The 27,412-nt window shown below is 44.9% G+C and overlaps 1 protein-coding gene and 1 long non-coding RNA gene across 3 annotated transcripts in view; one reads left to right on the top strand and one right to left on the bottom strand.

Moving 5' to 3' along the window:
- LOC122561568 (uncharacterized) overlaps nucleotides 1-27,412 on the top strand; it is a 130,147-nt gene that overhangs the window by 22,571 nt on the left and 80,164 nt on the right. Inside the window, exons 4-7 of the mRNA XM_043713365.2 lie at nucleotides 328-516; nucleotides 18,145-18,238; nucleotides 23,110-23,295; nucleotides 26,207-26,332. Of these exons, the coding sequence (XP_043569300.2) occupies nucleotides 328-516; nucleotides 18,145-18,238; nucleotides 23,110-23,295; nucleotides 26,207-26,332 (595 nt within the window). The remainder of the gene's footprint in view (nucleotides 1-327; nucleotides 517-18,144; nucleotides 18,239-23,109; nucleotides 23,296-26,206; nucleotides 26,333-27,412) is intronic.
- The window catches only part of LOC148145903 (uncharacterized), a 62,190-nt gene continuing 50,823 nt past the window's right edge, over nucleotides 16,046-27,412 (bottom strand). For both annotated transcript variants that reach the window (XR_015761189.1, XR_015761190.1), the window contains 2 exons: nucleotides 27,223-27,407; nucleotides 16,046-16,972 (listed from right to left, as the gene is read on the bottom strand). This is a non-coding gene — a long non-coding RNA (uncharacterized LOC148145903). The remainder of the gene's footprint in view (nucleotides 16,973-27,222; nucleotides 27,408-27,412) is intronic.

The following is a 27,412-nucleotide window of genomic DNA, read 5'->3' as shown; positions in this document are numbered from 1 at the left end:
AGTGGGGCTAGTTTAGTTTGGAATATGGTTGGCATGGACTGGTTGGACTGAAGGGTGTGGTCCCATGCTGTAGGACTCTCTGACTCTCTATAACTGACCAAGCAGGTCACACCAATGCTAAGGAATGAGGAGTGAGCAATAAGTGCCACAATGAATACATTGTCACGCCAGCGCCTTGGTGTGCCAATGCTGAGAGCCAATGGGAATGTTATGTCACTAGGAGTTAAATGCACATTTGCTGAACTGCTGAAGACCTGTAGGCATTAAAATCCAGCAGTCCCTGCAGGGCAAGTATAATGTTGCCAATGTGTTCTGTCTTTGGTGCAGCATACTGGCGCTCAACACAGCCGTGTTGCAGAAAGAGGAAGAGAAAAAATGTATAGAGTTGTTGCTGTGTCAGAAGGAAGCAGAGCTCAGGGAACTGATGAACAATGCGTCAAACCCCTCTTCAGAGGTGGATGACCTTAAACGGGACCTCGAGAGGTTACGCTGCAGCCTAGAAGAGATCCAGCAGAAGTAAGATTACACATCTTTAAAATATTGAGGTGGATATGATATATATTTATGTGTTTCTGTAATACCTATTGCACAAATTAAACAAGATGGACTCTGTTTTCCGCAGCCTTCCCTCTTCCAGAGTGCACTCTGCCTGGCTTGATATTTAACATAACAGATTATTCCTCCATCTTTTGACTGGTCTGTACAGCCAGGAAATGGGATCAGAATCCCAATCCTGCAGAAGTGATAATGGTAATCACTGGTAATGGTAATCACAGGTTAAAGCAGTCAGTAGTAATGATAGTGTGAATGGTTGTCAGTGATAATGGTGTCAGCGGAAGCACTAATGGTCATGGTGAGAAAGGTTGTCAATGATTGTGATGGTTGATGGTAGTAGTAATCACTGGTAATGGAGTCAGTGGAAATATGAACACAAGAACATATGGCTTAGGAGCAGGAGGAGGCCATTCAGCCCCTTCAGCCTGCTCTGCCGTTCAATAAGACTATGGCTTGAACTTCAAATCCACATTCCCACCCACCCTTGATAATCCTTTGCCCCCATCACATTCCATCAATCTATCCACCTCTGCCTCAGAAACATTTAAAGACTCTGCTTCCATCTCCTTTTCAGGGAGAGAGTTCTAGCAACGCACGCCTCTCTGAGAGGAAGAATATTCCTCATCCCCATATTAAATGGGCTACCCCTTACTTAAGAGGAGTAAGGGGTACTCTCCATATCCTCTCAGTCAGGACCCCCTCAGAATCTAATATGTTTCCCTTCTTCCTCTAAACCTCACTGGATATGAGCCTAGCCTGCTCAATCTTTCCTCAGAAAGCAGCCCAACAGAAACCACGTACTTCAGTGCTCTTCCTGGCCTGTGCTTTTGGCCGCACATCCCACCCTCAGCCTGATCACTAGGAATTGTGTGCAGTGGGGCCCATTACAGACCTGGACCCTAGTTGTTAGGCCCCAATGTACTCCACTGTCCTCAGTCCTACAACCTACCTGAACCTTCTCTATACTGCTTCCAATGCATTTACAAAGTGCACTTCTTTAAATAGTACAATCGAGAGTGCACAAAGTATTCCAGATGAGGTTTTATCAGCAGAAATATAACCTCCTTCCTTTTATATTCAATTCCCTTCACAACAAATGATAACATTCTATTCGCTTTACTAATTACTTGCTATGCCTGCATACTAATTAGATTAGATCAGATTAGATTAGATTACTTACAATGTGGAAACAGGCCCTTCGGCCCAACAAGTCCTCACCGCCCCGCCGAAGCGCAACCCACCCATACCCCTACATGTACCCCTTTACCTAACACTACGGGCAATTTAGCATGGCCAATTCACCTGACCTGCACATCTTTGGACTGTGGGAGGAAACCGGAGCACCCGGAGGAAACCCACGCAGACACGGGGAGAACGTGCAAACTCCACACAGTCAGTCGCCTGAGGCGGGAATTGAACCCGGGTCTCTGGCGCTGTGAGGCAGCAGTGCTAACCACTGTGCCACCGTGCCGCCCACAAGTAATGTTTTGTGATTCATTCACACCCAGATCCCTCTGCATCTTAATACTTTGAAATCTCTCACTACTTACATGGTGGGCTTCTTGTTTTTGTTCTTCCTGCCAAAAAGGGCAAATTCACATTTTCCCACATTATACGCCATTTCTGGACTCACTTTATCTATCCAAATGAGCGGAATCTTTCCAGCCCTTAAATGATGTGAGAATTGTTGGGGAAATAGGGAGAAATTGGCAGAAATGAGATTCTCAAAGTTGTGAGCAAAACATCCCATTCTTCAAACCAAGTCTTGAATGGCAAGGCTAGGATCTCAGTAGTGAGAGGCAAGAGGCATTCTGCATCTATTTTCATCCATCAGCAACTCTTAATTATCTAATCTCAGCTCACTAAGATGCAGTAGTTTCCCAGTCTCCCACCCGGCATGACAACTCCTGTCAGGGTAGGTGACTCCAGCTCACCTCCAGGTCTCCAGCTTGGACATAAGTCATGGTGGCTCAGTGGTTAGCACTGCTGCCTCACAGGGCCAGGGACCTGGGTTCAATTCTAGCCTCGGCGACTGTCTGTGTGGAGTGTGTACATTCTACCCATATCTGTGTGGGTTAGTTGAAATGGTCATGTTAAATAGTGTTCATGGATGTGTAGGCGAGGTGTGTTAGTCAAGGGAAATGTGGAGTAGTAGGGTAGGGGAATGGGTTTGGGTGGGATACACTTTGAAGGGTTGGTGTAGACTTGTTGGGCTGAATGGCCTGTTTCCCGACTGAAGGGATTCTGTGATCTCAGGATGCACTCCATGGGCAGCGACCACCTGCCACTCCTCACTGCCATTACCATTGACATCAGACACCGTACCACAAATGATGCAGCCAAATGTGGCTAGTTTAGTTTGGGAAACCTGGTTGGCATGGCTGAGTTGGGCCAAAGGGCCTGTTTCCCATGCTGCATGACTCTATGAGACACCCTCATGGTATATCTCCAATTCATTATAGTGCGGGTACCCACGTCAATGCTGCATTTCGAACACACCAGCAGCTTTCATTGTAAAGTGGCTGCCGGGACACATTGCTCACAGGGATGGGCACCCAGCTCATGGATTGGACCAGAGCTCCTTAAGCATTGGAGGCTGAGGGGTGACCTTATAGAGTTTTACAAAATTATGAGGAACATGGATAGGATAAATAGACAAAGTCTTTTCCCTGGGGTGGGGATGTCCCGAACTAGAGGGCATAGGTTTAAGGTGAGAGGGGAAAGATATATAAGGGACCTAAGGAGCAACATTTTCACACAGAGGGTGGTACATGTATGGAATGAGCTGCCAGAGGAAGTGGTGGAGGCTGGTACAATTGCAACATTTAAGAGGCATTTGGTTGGGTATATGAATAGGAAGGGTTTGGAGGGATATGGGTCTGGTGCTGGCAGGTGGGACTAGATTGGGTTGGGATATCTAGTCAGCATGGACGGATTGGATCGAAGGGTCTGTTTCCATGCTGTACATCTCTATGACTCTATGACACCTACTTCAGCACTCTCAGCATCCTTGCCTTGCCTTGCCTGTTTTTGCACTTTGACCCTCATCCAAAGCTTAAAGGTTCACCGTACTTTTGTCATACTGGACGTTTTAATTGAGAGACAACACCAGGAAGCTTCTCATGGCTGTCCGGGGTGTGGGGGGGGCATGTGTCAATAAAGGAGGTGGGCATGTTGCTGTCTGGCACCACTTTACATAACTATCATGCCCGCATTACGTGACAGCAGCCTACATTGCAAACACACTGCTTCAACCAAATGCTCCTATCCCAAAGTGGAATGGGGTTAGTTGAGTCAAAGGAGAACCACTTTCAGTCAGATGGTGCTGGCACGGAAAGTCTGCTATCTATCGGGGTGGCTGGGGAGCAGGGGGTTCAGACCACGTTCAGCCAGCTGCCTGGGTTGGTCAAGGTCAAGGATCTGTACCTCTACGCTCCAGAGTGGGCGATGGTCAGTCCTGAAAGTAAAGGTGGGCTTACAAGGGGCTATGGCTGCGGTAGGGGAATTGGTGAATTTGATTGTGGGTTTTGGAGGCAGCTGCTGGGATGCAGTGGAGGCATTAATTGTGACGAGGGGAGACTCTAATTATTGGGTAGGGAGATGATGATTGGTGGATATGGGATCCCTACAGAAGTGGGAGGCCCTCAACGATCACAGCCAGCCTGGCTTCAATGGGCAGGGGCAGGGAGGCTCGCTGATTGGCAGGGCTGAAGCGTAGGCTACATTGGGCACTGGGGGGGAAGTGTAGCACTCTCTTAGACAGATTTCTAAGATGGGTAACCTGTGCAGCTTGGTAAATAGCAATAGATGTACAAATGTGCACGTGGGCTTGCAACGTAGTACCAGCTGTCCCATTTGTGTGCCCCCAGCAGGTTTTTCTCTCCCACTGTGTGCACTGTGAAGGGTGGTTCTTGGCTGCCAGAACTTGCCCTGGTGAATGACTAACTGGCTTTAAATGTGGTGCTGGCACACTGAATTCCAGGGTCACCCCAGCAGTCGCCAGTATTTCGCCCGTGGTGCATAGCTAATGAGGCAGGTTTCAGAGAACTGTATGAAAAATCTCGTGGAGTGAAGCCTTCCTTGAAACTGGCCAGAAATAACATTTAGTCACTTTCTGGTAAAATGCAGCCCTGTTTGATTGTAATCTTCTGTTGTTCTCTGCACGTGTTACTTTATACCTAGCTTTGGTATACAAGCACATTTGGCAACCATACCTTACCTCCCTTTGTCTAAGTTGGGGGTATAAAGTCAAGGCCCCAGCACTGATCTCTGTGGCACACCACTCATTACAAGAGCCATTTATACTTACTGTCTGCTTTCTGGTAGCTAACCAGGTTGTCAGTGAGAAAGGTTTTCAGTGGGAATGGTAATCAATGGTTACAGAAGTCACAATCACACATTTGTAATACAGCAGAAGGAGGCCATTTGGCCCACTGTGTGTTGACCAGCTGTCTGGTTGAGCATCATGACACACTCCTAACCTTTCTCCTTACCTTTGCACATTATTACTGTTTACATGATCATCCAAAGCCCACTTGAAAGTCTCCTTGCCTCCAGGTACTTTCCAAAAATTGTATTCCAGAGTCTTTTGAAGTGCTGTGTGAAAAGCCTTTTAATTCCATGCCTCCCATTCTCAATGCTGTTTGAAAGAGGGAACGATTTCTGCACAGATACCTCGTAATGTGAAAATGAAAGCCTCTCTTCAGCTCAGGTCTTATATAAGTTCATCCTTGCTCTTGTACTCTATACATCTATTAATGAAACCAAGGATATTGTTTACTTTAGTAACCACACTCCCTACCTGTCCTGTTACCTTTAATGTCTTATCCACACAGTGTCTGTGGACTGAGCTTTCTGAGCATGAATCAGAAGAACCCTAACCCTAACACTTCTGAAAGGGCATTTCAGCCTTCACATAAGATTTAATTTTCATTTTCACATTTATCTTTCCTTCCTCCTGTCTCTCTCTCTCCCTCTCTCCCTCTCTCTCTCTCTCTCTCTCTTCCCCCCCCCTCTATCTCTCTCTCTCTATCTCTCTCTCTCTATCTCTCTCTCCCTCTCTCCCTCTCGCTCTCTCTCTCTCTCTCTCTATCTCTCCCCCATCTCTCTCTCTCTTTATCTCTCTCTATCTCTCTCTCTCTCCCTCTCTCTTGCTCTCTCTCTCTCTATCTCTCCCCCCCTTTCTCTCTCTAAGCATTCTTTTTGTGCAAACTCAAATAATTAGTCTTCACCAATCAAGTTGTCACCTGGTAAGAATTACTTACATTTTGTGAAAAAAAACTCAATTTGTGGTCCAGCTTGAATTGATTGGAAGCAAATTGTGTTTCTCCTCACCAGCTGTGAATGAAAGACATTCAATGAATCCTAACCCAGACCATCCTAATGCAGACTTTTACTTAACAACCCTGTTTACATCATAGACCGGCCCTGTAAAATAGAATAGAATCTACAGTGGGGAAACAGGTCCTATTGGCCCAACAAGTCCACACCGACTCTCCGAAGAGTATCCCATCCAAACCTATTCCCCTACCCTATTACTCTACATTTACCCCTGACTAATGCACCTAACTTACACATCTCTGAACACTGTGGACAATTTAGCGTGGCCAGTTCAGCTAACCTGCACATCTTTGGATTGTGGGAGGAAACCAGAGCACCCGGAGGAAACCCACACAGACACGGGGAGAGTGTGCAAACTCCACACAGACAGGTTTGGCCTAGTCCGTCTGCCCTTCAGCTGGTCAGCCAACACATAAATCTCCTCTGTCGTTAGGCCCTTTACTTGGAGGAAGAATTCACAGACCAGGACAATGACAGATGTACGCCACCCATCGAGACAAGGAGTTTTTAAATTGCATTTATTCCACACTGTATCTCTCCCGGAAGGCTGTGAATCTGAGAATTGGCTGTCATCGGGGTAGGGTCTCAGCTACAATTTGGATGGTTTCCAAGTTGAAACTTACCTGGAAATCACTCCAAAAACCATCACCTTATTCCCAATCCACGCTGATCTTGGTATCTAGTTACAACCCACTGTTGGCAGAAGAGGTTGCAGATTCACGGCAATTGTTTTTCCCCCAAATGAAAAATTCAAAATCATACTCCTTTGTAATTCGTGGGAAAACAAAGGAAGAATTTTGGTCCTTTCTCCACCTCAGGATGTCCAAAAGGTCTTCGCAGTTGATGAAGTGTAGCAGTGATGGCATGTTGAGCAGACTTGAAGGGTTGAGTGGTCTACTATTGATCCCAGTTTGTACATTTGTAAGAAAGGGGGCAGCCAAATTGTGCGCAGAAAGATCTCCATTGACAGCAATGAGCTGAATGACTAGATAATCTCTTCTTTAATGTTTGTTGGGGGTAAATATTGGCCAGGAGGTCAGGGAGAACTTGCCTATCCTTCATCAAATAGTGCCCTGGGGATTTTGCTGCAGTTGATGGGATGTTTGGTTCCCAGTCAGCATTGTGTTTCGCAAGAAATGAAATGCTATCAAGAGATGAGCTGATGATGTCGTGTCGGCTGCGAAGAAGACAATGTCAATGTCAACAACAAGAAACATAGTACATTGATACCTCTTTGTCATCTATCACTCAAAAGAACTTACATCCAACAGTGTAGCATCCCCTCAGTACTGTACTCTGAGTCTCGGTCTGGACTCCACATTTAGGTTTCTAGAATGGGACTTGAACCCACAACCTTCAGTCTCAGAGTCTAGAGTGTTGCTAATTGATTCACGACTGACTTTGTTCCTATCAGCTTTACAATTCCTTATACCCATAAAAATCACCCCAAGGTGCCGTGCTTGAATTTCACCAACCTTCATGAATCCACATTGTGGCCCATCCCTTAAAACTTTATTCCTCTTAATATATAGACAAGCTGGATATTTATGTGGCTGTAATCAATGCTGAACAACCCATTTATTCAAAACACGCATATGGATTACTCAAGAATTTGTAAGTGATATCTGCTGATCAGAAAAAGAATTATTGAAAAATATATGGATCTTATGTTTTGGATTTCTACCCAAAACACAATTTTTCTCACAAGAAAATGTTCCTCATGTGCGTGGAAACCATCAACCTCAAGATTATCACATGGCTGGAATGAAACAAAGACAAATGCATTGTGCATGAAAAATATAGTGAATATCCTATTGTGGGATTGTTCAGGCTAAAATTAATTGTGGTATTTATTTTAAAATGCGACATTTATAGTGAAGCAGCAAACACATTCCAAGCAATTAGTGGTTCAAAACATGACTAACTGTTTAAACTATTTAAAAACAATCTTTGTCGTTCTTGCCAAACTTGCAATTGATTTTGCTTGTGAACATCTTTAGACCATATATGGCAACTGAAGCAGGAATTTCAGGAAGCATGCAAACCCCCTAGGTTTTACTGCAACATCTTCAAAATGCATATTCTTCATGAAGATCCAGGTAGTTCTTTGTCAGTAGTCAGATAATCTCCCTTATTCAGTACCTTTGCTACTCAAGTAAATAAGTGGAGAACTGAATTTCTTGGTTTTTTTGCTAAGAATACACATCCAAAATCGCTCATAACATCTGGAGTTTTCTTGGAGTTGGTTCCATTCTCCCGTCTTACTTGTGCCAGAATTGTGGAGAAAACAGCATTTAGACAGGTAAACAATGGTTTCTAGCACAGTCCCATTACAGTTACATATAATGGGAAGAGAACTGCTCAGGACAAGTTTGGATCTAAATTTCTAACATGAGTCTGAAATGTTTCTTTGTGCAAACTGACAAAGATTTGATGAACTGAGCTGATGAAACTGACATAGACTCATGAACAGGGGCCCATTCCCTGCAAGCGGAAAGAATATTTGAATTACCCAGGAGCTTGGGGAGCATATTACGGTACCCCCTTGACTTCTCCACGTGAATGCCTCAGACATTCAAAGGCAATTTGTTGACTATTTATCACCCATTATCTCCTGTAGTACAAATTGTTGTAATGGTTTGAAATTTGGCATTCTTGCATTGGTCCTGAAGAGTACAAGATGAATATTCAAGTTCTGTACAACGAAATGACTATCTAAATAGGTTTTGGTGAAATGTTAGTCATCAAACCAACTGGCTGGCTGTTATTTCTAGATATGTCTTTGCTCCCAAAATACCAAAAGCTCAAGCAGCAATTAAAAAAAAGGGCATGCTTATTTCCCTTGCTCCAAATATCAGGATGAAATGGGATCAAATCTTTCCATTTTGGGATGTTTCCATGGAAATTCTATTTTCCATGGATGTTTCTGTTTACATATAAAGGCACTGCTATATAGCAAGGTGTAAAACCTTGTAAAATTATAAATATGAAAGATAACTGAAGATGTTAGAAGTTAGAAGATATTTCTACCAAGAACTATATTTTACTCAAAAATATATCCAGATTCCACATGGATTTCCAAATGATATCTGCACACTGGACAGTGAATTATTGAAAAAGTAAATGGATCTACTATTTGGATATCCACCCAAAAGCACAACTTAAGTTCACAAGAAGGTATCCTATTTCTGCCTCATATGAATGGAAACTTGGAATCTCAAGTGTGCCAGGAATGGGCTGTCGTGTTGTGGGATTGATGAGAATTGCAATCAGTAGCCTGCCTCTCTTGTTCCATCCATGGAGCCATAGGTTCTCTGGGTGTCTTGCTTGCACTGCCAAATCTACTGATTAAAAGAAACTCATAAAGTCATCAAGATTCAGCAGAACGCTGAGTTCAAAAGACGATAAAATACCCAGCTTAATCCTTAACTTGGCCCATGCGAGTGAGGCATTGCCATTTAATGTATTGAAGTCGCAACAACGTTAAAGTGGGCTTGAAGCAACAAGGCTGACATGAGACAAAACTATATGTGGTCAGTGACTGTTATAGAATTAACCAGCAGTGGTTGACTAGATGTTTGGTTTATGATGAATATTCTATTTTGGAAGCAAACTACTGATGATGTATGTAGACTGGCAAAAAGAAAATGTCAATACGAATAGCAGTTAAATAGTTTAATATAAACAGAAAGTGCTGGAAAAGCTCAGCACGTCTGGCATCATCTGTGGAGAGAGATACAATTGGAGTCCAGTTTTGTATCTTCTTTGGAACAATAGGAGCCATCATTCCGGACTTGAAACGTTAACTCTGTTCCTCTCTGCCCAGGTACTGCCAGAACTCCCGAGTTTCTCTTGCACTTTCTGTATTTCAGAACTCCAGACTCTGCGGTATTTTGCTTCACTTGAAACTAGATTAATTATTCTGTATTCACCTAACGCAAAAAAAGTTGCATTACCCACTTTACAGTCAGCGGTTAGCACAACATTATCAACAAAATTCTATTCAGGCACGTACTAAAGCATTTATTTAAAGTGACTGGGCATGATATCCCAGCACTAAACTTTATTTCAGTTCCATTTTAAAGCTATGTGGAACTCTGAACACCCTCTTCAAGCACCAGGAGTGGTGGTTAGTTTGACTTAGTTTTGAACAGGCTTTCAGTGAAGGTATAGAAGATGTAGGAACATAGGAAGTGGAGTAGGTCATTCAGCCCCTCAAGCCTGTTCTGCTATTCAATGAGATCATGGTTGATCTGTGGCCTAAGTCCATATTCCTTCCTTTGGCCCATATTCCTTAATACTTGTTGCTTAGCGAAGATTTTAAATCTATTTCAGATTTAAAATTAACAACTGATCCAGCATCCACTGCCATTAATGGAAGAGAGTTCAAAAGCTTAAACCACCCTTTGTGTATAGAAATGCTTCCTAACATCTCTCCTGAATGGTCTCGTCCTAATTTTCAACTATGCCCCCTAATTCCAGAATCCCCAACCAGTGGAAATAATTTATCTTAATCTACCCTGTCTTTTCCTGCTAATAACTTGAAGACTCTGATCAGATCACCCCTAAACTTTCAGATTTTTAGAGAAAACAGACCTAATTTGTGTAATCTCTCCTCATAACCTAACCCCTGAAGGCCAGGTATCATTCTTGTGTACCTATTGTGCTCCCTCCAAGGCCAGTATATCCTTCCTAAGGTGTAGTGCCTAGATCTGCTCGCAGTGGAGGTTTGTTTAGGTTTCTTATATGTAGATTGAAACTTTGCTAAGCATCATTATGAATTAATAGTTAAGAATGTAAGAATAAGACCAGGAGGAGGCCATTCGGTCCCTCAAGCCTACCCTGCTATTCTATAAGATTATGGGTGATCTGCCTCAGGTTTCGAATCCTTTTTCATACCATACATTGTCCTTAACTCTGCTATATTTTTAAAAAATCTATCTGCTTCCTCTGTAAATACTCTTAATGATCTAGCCTCCACAGTCTCTGGGGTAAAGAATTCCAGACATTTGTTACCATCTGGAAGCAGATATTTCTTTGGTTCTCAGTTTTAAATGAGTCTCTCCTTATTCTGTAGCTACGTCCCTGAGTTCAACTCCCCCAACTGGTGGAACACCTTCCCTCAACATTTACTCTCAATCAGAATTCTGTATGTTTCAACACAATCACCTTCTAAATTCTAATGAAAACATGGTACTGTCACTGGACTAGTAATCCAGAAACCCAGGTTCATATTATAGTTAATAATCAGAGAAGGAAATCTATCATCCTGATCTGGTCTGGCCTACAGGTGATCGCAGATCCACAGCAATGTGGTTGACTCTTATCTGCCCTCTGGGTAATCCGGAATGGGCAAGAAATGCTGAAGCTCACATCCTGTGAATGAATATTAAAAAAATAAAACCCTAAATTATTCCACGGTTCAGAATTCTCCTGAGAGAGAATTCAATGAGAATTTTGACAAGTGATATTGATTATTCTGGCAGATGTTTTACACACCTGGGTGGTTTGTACGGAAGCATTTGAAATTTCCAAATTCTCCACAAGGCTTCAGATACGGTTCTGCGTAAACATGTTTTTTTTTGGTTTCAAGCCTTGTCATCTTAATTTAAAAACAAAAACCCTACTTCAAAGCTTTTCATGAGTTGTGGTTGTGTGAGTCTGACCATCCCAGTCTGGTCAATCAGCCTGTTCTCTTTCACATTGTCGATCTTTCTGAACCTGTTTGTCGTTGTCGGCTGATTAATGACCAGTGTGATTCCACACCTGATAACATATCCTTAACATCTACAAATTTCTGCTTTCTGGGGTTTACACTGCACTCCACTGAAGTTAATCACTGATGATAGCCAGACCAAATTCCAGGATAAACAAAGCTCAAGCAGAGAATGGAAAGTGCTGGAAAATACTCAGCAGGTCAGGCAGTATCTCTGGAGAGTGAAAACCAGAAGCAACAGTTCCAGTTGGCCACCTTCCAGTAGAGTTAGGGAGAAATATAGGAGAAGGTGACCCCAATCTTCTGGTTCCTGGACAGTTGAAGGCTGGGTGTACCCGAAAACATCCACATCGGGAACTCTCCAAAGTCCTGATGGTATAGGAATTGCCTGCGAAGATTAATCTTCTGATAGGCATTTACCCTGAATCTCAAGTCCTTGGAGAGTTTCAGTCAGGGACTTCAGACTCTGACTCAGCTACCCGATAGTTACTGGGAAATGTTAGATAAATTAAACCCGTTCCAATTTTGATGTGATTGTACAATTGATTCACCAACAGCCACAACAACGCCCCACTGGACCCGACAAACTCCTCACCTGACCCTCCGACATGCTCCCCCCTCCATTTGCCTGACTGCTCACTGACCTTCCGACTACTTCTAATCCCTGCCTGGTTACCCTCCTTCACCTGACCCCGATTCTGACCTGACCCTGACCAGCCTCCCCAACCTTGACCCTGACCCTGACGTGACCCTGGTTGCAGATGACATTGATCATCTGTCTAAGATTCTCCCTTTCTAAGCAGTCAGAAAATATAGTAAGATAGGAACTGGCTAGGGCATTCAGCCCTTTGGCATTCAGCCCTTTGACCCTGCTGCATCATTCATTTAGGTCAGGGCTGATCATCTACCTCAATGCCACTTTCCCGTTTCCCATGATGCCATAGGTCTCCAGACTATTGATGGTAATGCAGCTGTGGCCTGACTTGGTTGTTTAATGTGAGGACAGGTTCAAGTACTGGAAAGTGAAGTGGATGGAGACAGATTGGGTCCAGTTTCACGGAAGAAGTGAAAGATTGAGAGGCTAGCCCAGTGGAGGTTGAAGGTGTCGGTGGTCTAAGTATCAGCGGTGAAAAGAAGATGGTTATCATTTCAAACCAGTAATGAACTGTAAATGTAGAGGCATTCAGACACAATTATTCAGAGAATCCTTACAGCACAGCCTTGGTTTCTAAAGAGCATCCCAGCCAGACCCAACCTCCTACTCTACCCTGTAACCTTGCATTTTGACTGACTGAGTGAATGATTTATTGTCATATATATCTAGGGAGATACAGTGAAAATTGTTCTGTCGCCACAAACCGGCACTATTTTGAGGTACAAAAGAGATAGAGACAGCTAGAGAGAGGAAGAATAAAAGAGAGACAGGAGGAGAGAATTTAAGAGAAGTCAGAAGCAAACAGGAGTTAAGAGAAGACACAGAGAGACTGAAGAGGTGATACTCACCATTGTAGTGGGTCCCAGCTCTCTCAATAATTTTCTCATACTCCCCTTTCTCCCATGAAGGAACACACACTGCTCTTGGTCTGTCCATCCAATCCATCTACCTTGCATAGCTTTGGACTGTGACAGGAAGCCCAGCAGACACAAGGAGAATGTGCAAACTCCACACAGACAGTCACCCAAGTTGGAATTGAACGTGGGTCCCTGGCGCCATGAGGCACCAGTGCTAGCCACTGAGCCACCGTGCTAGCCACAGTCACCATAAGTGTCCTCCACATCTATTCAAACAAAAACATGTTTCAGACGTGGCTAATGGCTTGTAGTGAGCAGTTGTTTTTGTGGAAACAGTATTCTCATGCCTGAAGACTGCACAAGATGCGATGGAATCGAATTGTTCATGTTCAATCTGTTCAAGGCAGGAGCAAGGCAGGGGTGAAGCATCTGATACCAGACTGATTCCTGGGATGCAGCACTGACTTATGAAGAGAGAATAATTAAGTTGGGACTATTATTTGCTGGCATTTAGAAGAATGAGGGGGGAGGATCTCATAGAAACCTATAATATTCTAACAGGACTAGACATGGTAAACACAGGATGGATGTTCCCAATGACGGGGGAGTCCAGAACTAGGGGTCACTATCTAAGGATAGGCCATTTAGGACTGAGATGAGGAAAAATGTCTTCACCCAGAGAGTGGTGAGCCTGTGGAAAGCAGTTGAAGGAAAATATAGAAAGAGCTAGATATTGTTGGGCTAAAAGGATTGAAATGTATGGGGAGAAATGGGAACAAGGCACTAAGTTGGATGATCAGTGTTGAATGGCGGAAGGCATATTTCCTATGTTTCTACCGCAATGGGATGGCTTGCGTATAATGGGCGTTGGGATCCGTCTGGAAAATATAAAGGGCCTATTTTCAGGGTTGTAGCTGCTGCTGCCAATGAGACAGTCAAGCCGGCATTGCTTTGGACCTGACCACTCCCTGAAGCTAGGAGAAAGTGGGGACTGTAGTTGCTGGAGATCAGAGTCGAGAGTGTGGTGCTGGAAAAGCACAGCAGCTCAGGCAGCATCCGAGGAGCAGGAGAGTCAACGCTTCAGGCGTAAGCCCTGCTAACTTGCCCTGAACATCGACTTCCATTGGATCTTTCAGTTTGGGAACAGCTAGTCACACAGCATCATGCCTAATAACAGAAACGAAACAACCGTGGGTGCTGGAGATCAGAAATAAAATCAAAATGTTGAAGAAACTCAGCAGGTCTGGCAGCAACTGTGGAGAGAGAAACAGAATAAACGTTTTGAGTCCAGGACAATTATTCTTCAAAACAGTGTCTCCAGGATTCTCGGTGTTTGTTTTGAGTCCGATATGAGTCTTTTCTAGAACTGAAGTTGGATATCCTTTTCAAGTTTCCCAGCTCACTTTCTCCTCTCAAGTTTCTCCTTTCCTCTTCAGTTCTGAAGTTACACCATTTCGAAATGAACCCAGATCAAAACCTGCCTTCAAACAATGTTTCGACCTTTTATTAATTGGTGTTTAGCACAGAATTTAATCCTTTGTTTTGCTGCAGCATTGGGGGAGTGCTGCATTCCTGGAGGTGCTGGCCTTTGAACGTGAGGCTAAACTGAAGTGGATGTATAAATGGTCACTGGGAGTTTTGAAGGACAGCTGCAGGTTTTCACCCGGTCGATATTTCATTATTTAAGTCTTTTAAGGTTAGCTGGTGAGGTTACTGCGGAAGTGGAAATTCAACTGGAATGAACAGATCAGAAAACCCAACTAGAATGAGCAATTTGGAGTCCGTGTCTGGAGTGAGTGCAGGAATCACATTTTGTTATTCCAACAATGATCTCCTGTCAGGTAGCTACAATCAAGTCACAATGATTAGTTTCACAGTAGCACCAATGTCTGAGTGGATGGACCATTGGCCTTTGCCTTCTTCAAGGACCGCAATTTCCCCCCCGACGTGGTCGACAATGCCCTCCACCGCATCTCTTCCACTTCCCGTTCCTCCGCCCTTGAGCCCCGCCCCTCCAACCGCCACCAGGACAGAACCCCACTGGTCCTCACCTACCACCCCACCAATCTCCATGTACAGCGCATCATCCACCGTCATTTCCGCCACCTCCAAACGGACCCCATCACCCAAGGATATATTTCCCTCCCCTCCCCTATCAGCATTCCGTAAAGACCACTCCCTCCGTGACTCCCTCGTCAGATCCACACCCCCCACCAACCCAACCTCCACTCCTGGCACCTTCCCCTGCAACCGCAGGAGGTGCAAGACTTGCGCCCACACCTCCCCCCTCACCTCCCTCCAAGGCCCCAAAAGAAACATCCATATCCGCCACAGATTCACCTGCACCTCCACACACATCATCTATTGCATCCTCTGCACCCTATGTGGCCTCCTCTATATTGGGGAGACAGGCCGGCTACATGGAGTGTTTCAGAGAACACCTCTGTGACACCCGGACCAACCAACCCAACCAACCTGTGGCTCAACACTTCAACTCCCCCTCCCACTCCACCAAGGATATGCAGGTCTTTGGACTCCTCCATCGCCAGACCACAACAACACGACGGTTGGAGGAAGAGCGCCTCATCTTCCGCCTAGGAACCCTCCAACCACAAGGGATGAACTAGGATTTCACCAGTTACCTCATTCCCCCTCCCCCCACCTTGTCTCAGTCAAATCCATCAAATTCAGCACCGCCTTCCTAACCTGCAATCTTCTTCCTGACCTCTCCGCCCCCACCCCAGTCTGACCTATTACCCTCACCTTGATCTCTTTCCACCTATCACATTTCCGACGCCCCTCCCCCAAGTCCCTCCTCCCTACCTTTTATCTTAGCCTGCTGGACACACTTTGCTCATTCCTGAAGAAGGGCTTATGCCCGAAACGTCGATTCTCCTGTTCCCTGGATGCTGCCTGACCTGCTGCGCTTTTCCAGCAACACATTTTCAGCTTTGCCATTCTAAGTTGGTGCGGAGGAGCCAGTGTTGGACTGGGGTGGACAAAGTTAAAAATCATACAACACCAGGTTATAGTCCAACAGGTTTATTTGGAAGCACTATCCTTCGGAGCACTGTTCAACCACCTGGTGAAAGAGCTGTGCTCTGTGGAAACACACAGAAAGGTCCCACAAACAGCAATATGATCAATGATAAGCTGTCCAGTTTTGTTGATATTGCTTTGAGGAATGTATTTGGGCTGGGGCACCAGGAGATCTCCTGATGAGTTTGGAATGTCTTCGTTTCCAAAAATGCTCAGCTAGTTTTCAAATATGCATTGTGATTTGATTTGATTTATTATTGTCACATGTATCGGGATACAGTGAAAATTGTTGCTTTGCGTGTTCACCAGACAAGTCATACATGACGGAATTATATCAGGGTAATACAACAGACTGTAGAATATAGTATTACAGCTATAAAGATGGTGCAGAGAAAGATCAACTCTAATATATAAGAGGTCTGTTCATAAGTATAGTAACAGCAGGGGTAGAAGCTGTTCTTAAATCTGTTGGTATGTGTTTTCAACCTTTTGTATCTTCTGCCTGATGGAAGAGAGAGGAAGAGAGTATAACTGGGGTGGGAGAGGTCTTCGATCACGTTGGATGCTTTCCTGAGGCAGTGGGAAGTGCAGATGGAAGGAAGGCTGGTTTGCGTGATGGACTGGGCTGTGTTCACGACTCTAATTTCTCGCGATCTTGGGCAGAACAGGTACCATGGCAAGCTATGATGTGTCCAGATTGCACACTTTCTGTGGTGCAGCTATAAAAATTGATGAGTCACTGTGGATATGCTGAATTACCAGAGACTTCTGAGGAAGTAGTGTGCTTTCTTCACTGTAGCATTTGCGTGGCTAGATCAGAACAGATCAATGGTAAGAGTTAGAACGGAACAGATCTTTGGTGATATTTAGACCAGAACAGATCATTGGTAATATTTAGACTACCGACAGATCATTGGTGATATTTAACCAGAACAGATCATTGGTAATAGTTAGATCATTTATTATATCCGTTGCTCCCGATGCGGTCTCCTCTACATTGGGGAGACCAGGCGCCTCCTAGCAGAGCGCTTTAGGGAACATCTCCAACACCCGCACCAATCAACCACACCGCCCCGTGGCCCAACATTTCAACACCCCCTCCCACTCTGCCGAGGACATGGAGGTCCTGGGCCTCCTTCACCGCCGCTCCCTCACCACCAGACGCCTGGAGGAAGAACGCCTCATCTTCCGCCTCGGAACACTTCAACCCCAGGGCATCAATGTGGACTTCAACATTTTCCTCATTTCCCCTTCCCCCACCTCACCCTAGTTCCAAACTTCCAGCTCAGCACTGTCCCCATGACTTGTCCAGACTTGTCCTACCTGCCTATCTTCTTTTCCAACTATCCACTCCACCCTCCTCCCTGATCTATCACCTTCATCCCCTCCCCCACTCACCTATTGTACTCTATGCTACTTTCTCCCCACCCCCACCCTCCTCTAGCTTATCTCTCCATGCCTCAGGCTCACTGCCTTTATTCCTGATGAAAGGCTTTTGCCCGAAACATCGATTTCGAAGCTCCTTGGATGCTGCCTGAACTGCTGTGCTCTTCCAGCACCACTAATCCAGAATCTGGTTTCCAGCATCTGCAGTCATTGTTTTTACCTTTTTAGAACAGATTGTTGGTGATATTTAGACTAGAAGAGATCATTGAGAACAGTTAACTAGAACAGATCATTGGTGATAGTTAGAACAGAGGAGATCATTGGTAATATGTGGACCATAACAGATCATTGGTGATATTTAGACCAGAACAGATCATTGGTGATAGTTAGACCAGAACAGAACATTGGTGATATTTAGACCAGAATAGATCATTGGTGATAGTTAGATCAGAATAGAGCAGTCGTGATATTTAGACCAGAACAGATCGCTTGGTGATACTTACTCCCATGTGCTTGAACCTTTTAACCACCTCCACCTGAGTCATGGCGATATATATATATACACCATAAGTTATTCATTGTCCGGTCCTTTGCAGGTATGAGAGGGAACACAAGCAGAACATGGAGCTGCAGTGCACAGTTCAGCAACTGCGACATAAACTGGAGAGACAACAGGAAAATCATTGCCAGGTCAGCAAATTTCAATGGCACAAATACTCACCAATGTATATAGTAGGAGCAGGAGTCGGCCTCTCAGCCCATCGGGCCTGCTCCACTCTTCAGTAAGATTCAGACATACCTGAAGCTGACCTACGTGTGATTGGAGACCCATAGCAATGTCGTTGATTGCCCTCTCGGTGAATAGGGATGAGCAATAAATGCTGGCCTAGTCAGTGATGCCCTCATCCCATGTATGAATAATAAAACATAGTTCCTGTTGACCTCCAATAACCTTTCCCACCCTTGCTTATAAAGAATCTATCACATCTGCCTTAAAAATATTCAAGCCTCTGGCTTCCACCCCCTTTTGATGAAGAGCATTCCAAAGACTTACGGCCTTCCATGAAGAAAAATAGTTTACTTCATCTCTGGTGACCCATTCTTTTGAAACAGTGGCCCCTGGTTAAGGATTCTCCCATGAGAGGAAACATCCTTTCCAAAGCCAACCCCCCTAGACCCCTCAGGATCTTATAAGTTTCAACCTAGTTACCTGCTAACCTGCAGCAGATAGAGGCCCAGTCTGTCCAACCTTTCCTCATGAGACAACCTGCCATTCCAGGTATTAGTGTAGAAAACCTTCTCTGAACTGCTTCCATTACATCCTTTCATAAGTAAAGTGACCAGCACTGCACACAGTACTCCAGATGTACCCTTGTAAATGGAAGTAAAGAACTTACCTTTGTCTAGAGCCATTCACCTCAACATGTCCCTTTGCTTTATAATTTAGTCACTGTTATATTGTGGGAAAGCTGTCAGCCAATGTGTACAAAGCATGATCGCATCAATAAAAATGAGTTCAATGGTAGATAATCGGCTATCGTAATGTTGGTTGAGGATTAAACTTCAACCAGGACAACAGGAGAAATCCCGAGCACTTCTTTGAATGCTCCTTGGGAATTTTTGCCATCCACCTCAATTTAACTTCATGTTGGAAAACAACACGTGGTGGCACAGTGGTTCAGTGGTTGGCACTGCTACTCCACAGTGCCAGGGACCCAAGTTCAATTCCAGCTTCGGGCGACTGTCTGTATGGAGTTTGCACATCCTCCCCGTGTCTGCGTGGGTTTCCTCCGGGCGCTCCGGTTTCCTCCCACAGTCCAAACATATGCAGGTCAGGTGAATTGGCCATGCTAAATTGCCCGTAGTGTTCCGGGATGTGTAGGTTAGGTGCATTAGTTACGGGAATGGGTCTGGTTGGGTTACTCTTCGGAGGGTTGGTGTGGACTTATTGGGCCAAATGGCCTGTTTACACGCTGTAGGGATTCTATGATTCTAAGCACTTCCAACCATGTGGCACAGTCCCCAATACTGAGGGAACAAGGGTATGGAGAGATAACAGGAACAGGGGACTGATTTGGTTGACCGGCCATGATCATAATGAGGGTGAAACAGGTTTGAAGGGCTGAATGGCCTACTGTTGTTGCTTGTTTCTGTGTTCTAAATCCACTGCAGTGGAATATTGCCTTAGCTGATACATTTAAATCTCTGGAGTGGGTTGTGAACCCAACCTCCTGAATTCAAGGTCAGAGAACGAGCACTCAGCCAGTGTTGATGGCGGCTTTGAGATTGGGTCCAGAACAGGTACAATCTTGATGGAACAGGACACCCCGGTTGGATGTTTCAAAGGCCACAGTTTGGCCGTGAATTCTAGACCTTTGTTGTCAACCTGTTCAGAGAGGTTCCAACATGTGTCTGAGGCATTGAACTCAGACCTTCTGGTTCAGAGATAGGGACACTATCGCAGCACCAACTTCACCAGGAATTATACCCCAGTTCAGGTGTTATTGGTGACGAGAAGTGGGAATTGACTGACGTATTCTGCGTCATTGGAAAGTCGTCCTGTTTCGGTATGGGGCCTGCTGACAAGCAGGGCTGTTTAAACTGGGCGAATGGGAGTTCGGGAACCATCGCCACTGAGCCAACAATACATGGGGGTCCCTCTCTGTAACTCTAGTGTTTCTCAGGCTTTGAAAATGTACCCCCAAATGTTTCACCACCAATGTCTTCCCTATTTATAACAACTTGGAGCCTGTGTGAAACCCAGGAATTACTTTGATATAATTGACAGCAGCAGCTGAAGGGGTGCATCCCCAGAGGTGTGCAAGACAAAGTGCTTTTTGTTTAATTGAGTGACTTATTTAGGTGCACCAGTTTAAAGCGGTGCAGTTAATCATGTTAAGCATTTTGTCAGTGCACAACGCAGTCAGCATTGTACTGTCAGCATTAATCTGTGCTGAGGGAACAGCCTAATATCAGCTAAATCTAGATTCGATCTGCTGCAGTAATGGAGCGTGGAGCTGATCTGTTTCCCTCAGAGAAACCCCCTGGGGAATTCACAGCAGCAGGTTGGTATTGTTGACCTGCCAATAAAATTTGATTCGGGCAGGACAACCCAGTCCCAGCAGGTTAACACACCAAGGGCTTTAGTGAGATGAGAGGCATATACAATCATGTAATAAAATATTATTGTACATCACGCTGGACATGGTACGTAATTGTCTTAGTCATTCTTGTGCCAGTTCTGAATTGCTACGGTTCTCCATGAATAATGGCTCTTTCACACTATATTTTACTCTCCATTTAGCAACAACAATTTCTATTTATATAGTGCCCTGAATGCAAGAAAGCATCCCAAAACTCTATGAAGAAATTGGCAAATTTTGTGCTTTTGGCGGAGTGAGAGTTTGGTGCTGGACAATGGAGTCACTAACAAGATAGAAAGGTCGTTCTCTGACATAATTCTGGTTTCAGATGACATTGATCATCTCTCTGTAAGATTCTCCTTTTATGACACTAACTTAGTAATCTGCAATCAGAAAATGTAGGAAGATAGGAACTGGAGTAGGCCATTCATTTAGATCATGGCTGACCATCTACTTCAATGCCACTTTCCCAAATCCCATGATGTCTTTAGTCTTCAAAAATCTAAGGAATGCTGACTTGAAGTTAATAATTGAGCTACCTTTGGGGTAGATTCCAACAATTCACCACTTTGAGCAAAGAAATTCCTCCTCATCCCCATTTTAAATGACCTACCCCTCAGTGAGATATTGTGACCCCTGGTTTTAGACTCAGCAGACAGGACCCTGCCATGCCCTATATGAATTCTTCACATTTCAATGACACCAATTCTCACTCTTTGAAACTCTAAGGCCTCTATTAAGTAGACTGTAACCGACTGGTTTGACCGCAGAGTCTTCAATGGTCAATTTCACTGCGCGTTGTGTTCCCTCACCACCCACTCATCTTCATGTCAATTCTGTTTGAGAAAAGTGCATGTTCTTAGCCAGCTTCTTGCATCATGTTTCCGTTTGGTCCAGATGGACTATCCTTGTGGGGTAAACACAGTTCTGTGGTGGACGAGTAAGCAAATGATTAAGAAATGTACCAGGAACTGATGTGTGCAGTCAGGATATTGCAATACTTGAAACATAGGAGGCCATTCAGCCCATCATGTCTGCACAGAGTCTCTGCAAGAGTAGTTCAGCCTATCCCATTCCTCTGACCATACTCTATAGACCTGCAGAGTTCCTTATCTAAAAGGTCCGTGCAGGATGAAGAAACATTAGGGGGGACACTGCCACACCCGACATCCAAATCTGACCGACCCAAGCTGACCAGGGCTCCTGGAAGCAAATCATACCCACAGAATGACACCACTGTGCCTACACATTGGAAACCAGCAGTGACATTTCAAGCGTTCCAGAGGCACTTCAGGCTTAGTCCCAAACCTCTCACCATTAAAGAAGTATTCTGACATTCTACCAATGTGGATAATGTCACGCCTCTTCATTCTATCTGCCATGTTCTTTCCCATTTCTATAGTTATTTTAAACGGACATTGCTGTTACACATCTCTGTGGCACAGGGGATGCGAATCCAGGCCTTCTGACCTGGAGGCTAGGACACTCCCACTGAACCACAAGACATTCCCTTCGCTAGTCCAAATCCACCTGCAGCCACTTTTTGCAATATACGTTCCCTTCTTATTTTGTGCCCTCAGCAAGTTTGGGAACATTACAATTTGGCCCCACAGCCAAATCATTTATGGACATTGTGAACATTTGTGGAACCAATATCAATCCTTGCCATATCCCACTGAGTAAGAGGCTGCCATCATGAGATTGATCGCTTACAATCATAGAGTCAGAGAGAAAACAGATCCTTCGGTCCAACTCATCCATGCCGAGAAACATCCTAAATTAATCTAATCCCCTTTGCCAGCCTTTGGCCCATATCCCTCTAAACCCTTCCTATTCATATACTCATCCAGATGCCTTTTAAATGGTGTGATTGTATCAGCCTCCAACACTTCCTCTGGCAGCTCACTCCATAAACACATCACCCTGTGTGTGTAGAAGTTGCCCCTCAGGCCCCTTTTAAATCTTTCCCCTCTCACCTTAAACCTATGCCCTCTACCCTTTTGTCTGTTAACTCATTCTTAATCTATTCTATTTCCCTCAATCCATGCGTTTAATGTGATAACTGTTCAACTATTGTTCATCTTGGACAAATGCAGCACCTTTGTTATGAATCACTCAGAACCTGAACCATCCTTGTGCAGCTTGTTAAAGGATGAGCTGCTGCCACTAAATTTGTCAAAATTCTAATCCCACTTGGGCAGTGTAGGGCTTTGATCTTTACTTTGACTTGTTTAACCAGAAAGGCAGGGCACTATCAAATCACGCTTAAGGTCATAGCTTCTGAAATGCTCCCCGATCTTATGAAAGACACTTTGAAACTTGATGATTTTACCAATCAGTAAAGATGAGTGGATTCTCTCTCAGCTTGTCCATTTGGCAGCGTGCTTTTCTCAGTAACAGTTTACCCTGCATTTCCAGGACATGATATGTATGAGAGAGAAGGCTGCCGAAGCAGATCAATTGATTCAGGAACTGGAAGAGAAGTTGAGAAAGCCAAGCACCGACGATGGTGGTGCCATGAAGATGTTGCAGAAAATCCGTGAGGCGAACGAAGCCGAGATGAAACACTACCAGCGACAAACAGAGCAGGCCTATAATCAAAATGTAAGCTTGACTTCATATCATTGTAGGATCTGGCAGCAGGCAGGGAGGCCAATTAATCCATCATGCCTGTGGAATTGAAAGCTAGTCTCAGCAATGACTGCCAAGAAATTATCATTGACTTGTTGTAAAAACCCATCTGGTTCCCTCATGGCCATCAGGGGAAGAAACCTGCCCGCTTTACCTGGTCCAACCCACATGTGCCTCCACACCCACAGCAATGTGTTGACTCTTAACTGCCCTCTGAAATGGCCAAACAAGTCACACATTTCAAGGGCACTTAAGGATACAGGTGAATGCTGGCTTTGTTGGTGATATCCCACCTCCCAAAAAAAATGGGTAATTGGAAAATGTATTCAATTCCCCTTTGAAAGCCATAGTTATATCTGAGAGATAGTGAGGCCTGCAGATGCTGGAGAAGTCAGAGTCGATAAAGTGTGATGCTGGAAAAAGCACAGCGGGGTCAGGCAGCATCTGAGAAAGGTTAAGCCCTAAATGTCGACTCTCTTGCTCCTGAGCTGCTGCCTGACCTGCTGTGCTTTCTCCAGCACACACTTTATTGATTCCCCCACAAATATATCTGACCCCACCATACTCTCAGGCAGATTCCCAACCTCAGTTTGGAAGTGCCCCCTTCTTTCTAGGCAGATTTAGTACCCAGATGGAAATGTGTTGCTGGAAAAGCGCAGCAGGTCAGGCAGCATCTAGGGAACAGGAGAATCGACGTTTCGGGCATTAGCCCTTCCTGAAGAAGGGCTAATGCCCGAAACGTCGATTCTCCTGTTCCCTAGATGCTGCCTGACCTGCTGCGCTTTTCCAGCAACACATTTCCATCTCTGATCTCCAGCATCTGCAGACCTCACTTTCTCCTCAAAGATTTAGTACCCAGCCCTTTGCTTTCTCAGTCTTTGCAAAAGTTTACATCTGGATGCCACAGTGGCTCAGTGGTTAGCACTGCTGCCTCACAGTGTTAAGGATCCGAGTTTGATTCTAGCCTCGGGCGACTGTGTGGAATCTGCACATTCTCCCCATGTCTGTGTAGGATTCCTCCAGCAGCTCCAGTTACTTCCCACAGTCATAAGATGTGTGGGGTAGGTGGATTCGCCTTGCTTTAGTGTCTAGAGATATGCACACTAGGTGGGTTATCCATGGGAAGTGCGGGTATAGGATGGGGGGGAATGTGGGTCTGGGTTCAATGCTCTTCAAAGATTTGGAGTGGACATGATGGCTAAATGGCCTGTTACCACACTGTAGGGCTGGGCCTCAGTTTATCATCTCTTTTGAAGTACGGTGCCTGACACGGTGTAGCCCTCTTTGAAGAAGGATGGGTATCTGCTGAACTATGTTGCAGTGGGGCACTTTTGAAGAAGGATGGGTATCTGCTGAACTATGTTGCTGTGGGGCACCTTTGAAGAAGGATGGGTATCTGCTTGAACTATGTTGCTGTGGGCACCTTTGAAGAAGGATGGGTATCTGCTTGAACTATGTTGCTGTGGGGCACCTTTGAAGAAGGATGGGTATCTGTTGAACTATGTTGCTGTGGGGCACCTTTGAAGAAGGATGGGTATCTGCTTGAACTATGTTGCTGTGGGGCACCTTTGAAGAAGGATGGGTATCTGTTGAACTATGTTGCTGTGGGGCACCTTTGAAGAAGGATGGGTATCTGTTGAACTATGTTGCAGTGGGGCACCTTTGAAGAAGGATGGGTATCTGTTGAACTATGTTGCAGTGGGGCACCTTTGAAGAAGGATGGGTATCTGCTTGAACTATGTTGCTGTGGGGCACCTTTGAAGAAGGATGGGTATCTGTTGAACTATGTTGCTGTGGGGCACCTTTGAAGAAGGATGGGTATCTGTTGAACTATGTTGCTGTGGGGCACCTTTGAAGAAGGATGGGTATCTGTTGAACTATGTTGCAGTGGGGCACCTTTGAAGAAGGATGGGTATCTGTTGAACTATGTTGCTGTGGGGCACCTTTGAAGAAGGATGGGTATCTGCTTGAACTATGTTGCTGTGGGGCACCTTTGAAGAAGGATGGGTACCTGCTTGAACTATGTTGCTGTGGGGCACCTTTGAAGAAGGATGGGTATCTGTTGAACTATGTTGCAGTGGGGCACCTTTGAAGAAGGATGGGTATCTGCTGAACTATGTTGCAGTGGGGCACCTTTGAAGAAGGATGGGTATCTGTTGAACTATGTTGCTGTGGGGCACCTTTGAAGAAGGATGGGTATCTGCTGAACTATGTTGCTGTGGGGCACCTTTGAAGAAGGATGGGTATCTGTTGAACTATGTTGCTGTGGGGCACCTTTGAAGAAGGATGGGTATCTGTTGAACTATGTTGCTGTGGGGCACCTTTGAAGAAGGATGGGTATCTGCTTGAACTATGTTGCTGTGGGGCACCTTTGAAGAAGGATGGGTATCTGCTGAACTATGTTGCAGTGGGGCACCTTTGAAGAAGGATGGGTACCTGCTTGAACTATGTTGCAGTGGGGCACCTTTGAAGAAGGATGGGTATCTGCTGAACTATGTTGCTGTGGGGCACCTTTGAAGAAGGATGGGTATCTGTTGAACTATGTTGCTGTGGGGCACCTTTGAAGAAGGATGGGTATCTGTTGAACTATGTTGCTGTGGGGCACCTTTGAAGAAGGATGGGTATCTGTTTGAACTATGTTGCTGTGGGGCACCTTTGAAGAAGGATGGGTATCTGTTGAACTATGTTGCTGTGGGGCACTTTTGAAGCCACTTCAGTCCCAGAACTGAGCAAGTGTGCCATGTGACCACAAGACATGCTGTAAGCTGCTGTCAGGAATCTGTAAAGGCAGCAATTGTAAGCTTGCTCAAGATTATTACTGCTGTGATAATGAGATTTAGAGTTTGCTGAACGTTTCACACCTGCATATTAATTTTGATCCTAGCTGATGGACCTGAGCATGTGCCTGAATAAAGAGCGTATCCAATTGGAGCAAGTTCAGGAAGAAAACCAATGCCTGCGCCAGCACATTAACAACCTGTCGACTGAAATTAAAATGCTGCAAGCGAAGGTTAGTGGGAGGCTGAGAAAATGAGCCGGGTTGACCAGATTAGATCCTGGTAACACATTAAGGAACATTATGACCTGAAGGGGAGGGCATTTAACTTGATAGGTGTCTCCTGTTATGCAATTAGACAATTGCTAATCAGCTCCATTTGCCCACCTTAGTCCCACATCCCTTTACGTCTGCACACAACAAAAATATATCCACCTCAATCTTGGAAGCTGCAACTGACTTGCAGGCTCTTGGGTACAGAGAATGCCAGATATGTGCTCACCTTTTGTGTGGAAATCTGCTTCCCGAGCCCATTCCAAAATAAGCTTTCTCCCATTTCTCAAAAGGAATTTTTTTTTTCTGTCTCTACCCTTTCAAAGCATTGTTATGTTTTAAACGCCTGGATCAAATCACATCCCAGCACTCAATGGGGTACAAGCCAAGTCAGTCTGCCTCTCCTCTGCTGCAAGATGGAATGATGGCAGGGGGTGCTGGCTGACATTGGGCTGAACTGCCAGCTCTGCAGCTGTCAGAGTGAGTAATAACTCCAGCCTTTGCACAGGTAATGGAGCATGGACTCAAGTACATCTCATCCTCTTAGGGTAGTGCCTGCAGTAAAAATGCAGCTTTATATTGCACAGACAGTTTGCTCACAGGTAAACTGGAGTCAGAAACCAGAGTTAAGTCTTGAGCTGGCACTGTCGCATGCTTCAGTTAATTGCCAATATGTCAATCAGTGACAAGGAATGGTCAGATAAGAGTGTGTGTTCCTTGTTTGAAAGTATGGCTGGTAACTGGAAGGCTATATAGCCATATCTGACCGATAGGACTCTAGCTCTGTTCTGGCTACAGAGTAAATGGCTTATACATGGATAGTCTCCCTTAAAGATGCATCGCAAGTGTACCTGAGTCTGAGGAGGTCCACTTTCCTTCACCTTTGAGTCAGTTGGCGTCTTCACAGTGGAATGTTCTTCTCAGGCAGAAGCAGAATGTTCTGAACATCCAAACCCAAGTTCTGCCCTTGTTTCACCTGAGATTGTAAAGCAATGGACAATCCTCAGCCATTGCATGTCGCGTAAGAACATCGACTCTGAG

The sequence above is a fragment of the Chiloscyllium plagiosum genome, unplaced genomic scaffold, assembly GCF_037043375.1.
Source record: "Chiloscyllium plagiosum isolate Xiang-an unplaced genomic scaffold, Cpla_swu_hap1 HiC_scaffold_23, whole genome shotgun sequence".
Taxonomy (NCBI): Eukaryota; Metazoa; Chordata; class Chondrichthyes; order Orectolobiformes; family Hemiscylliidae; genus Chiloscyllium; species Chiloscyllium plagiosum.
Note: the sequence above shows the minus strand (reverse complement) of the source record. Positions and strands in the feature narration are given on the sequence as shown.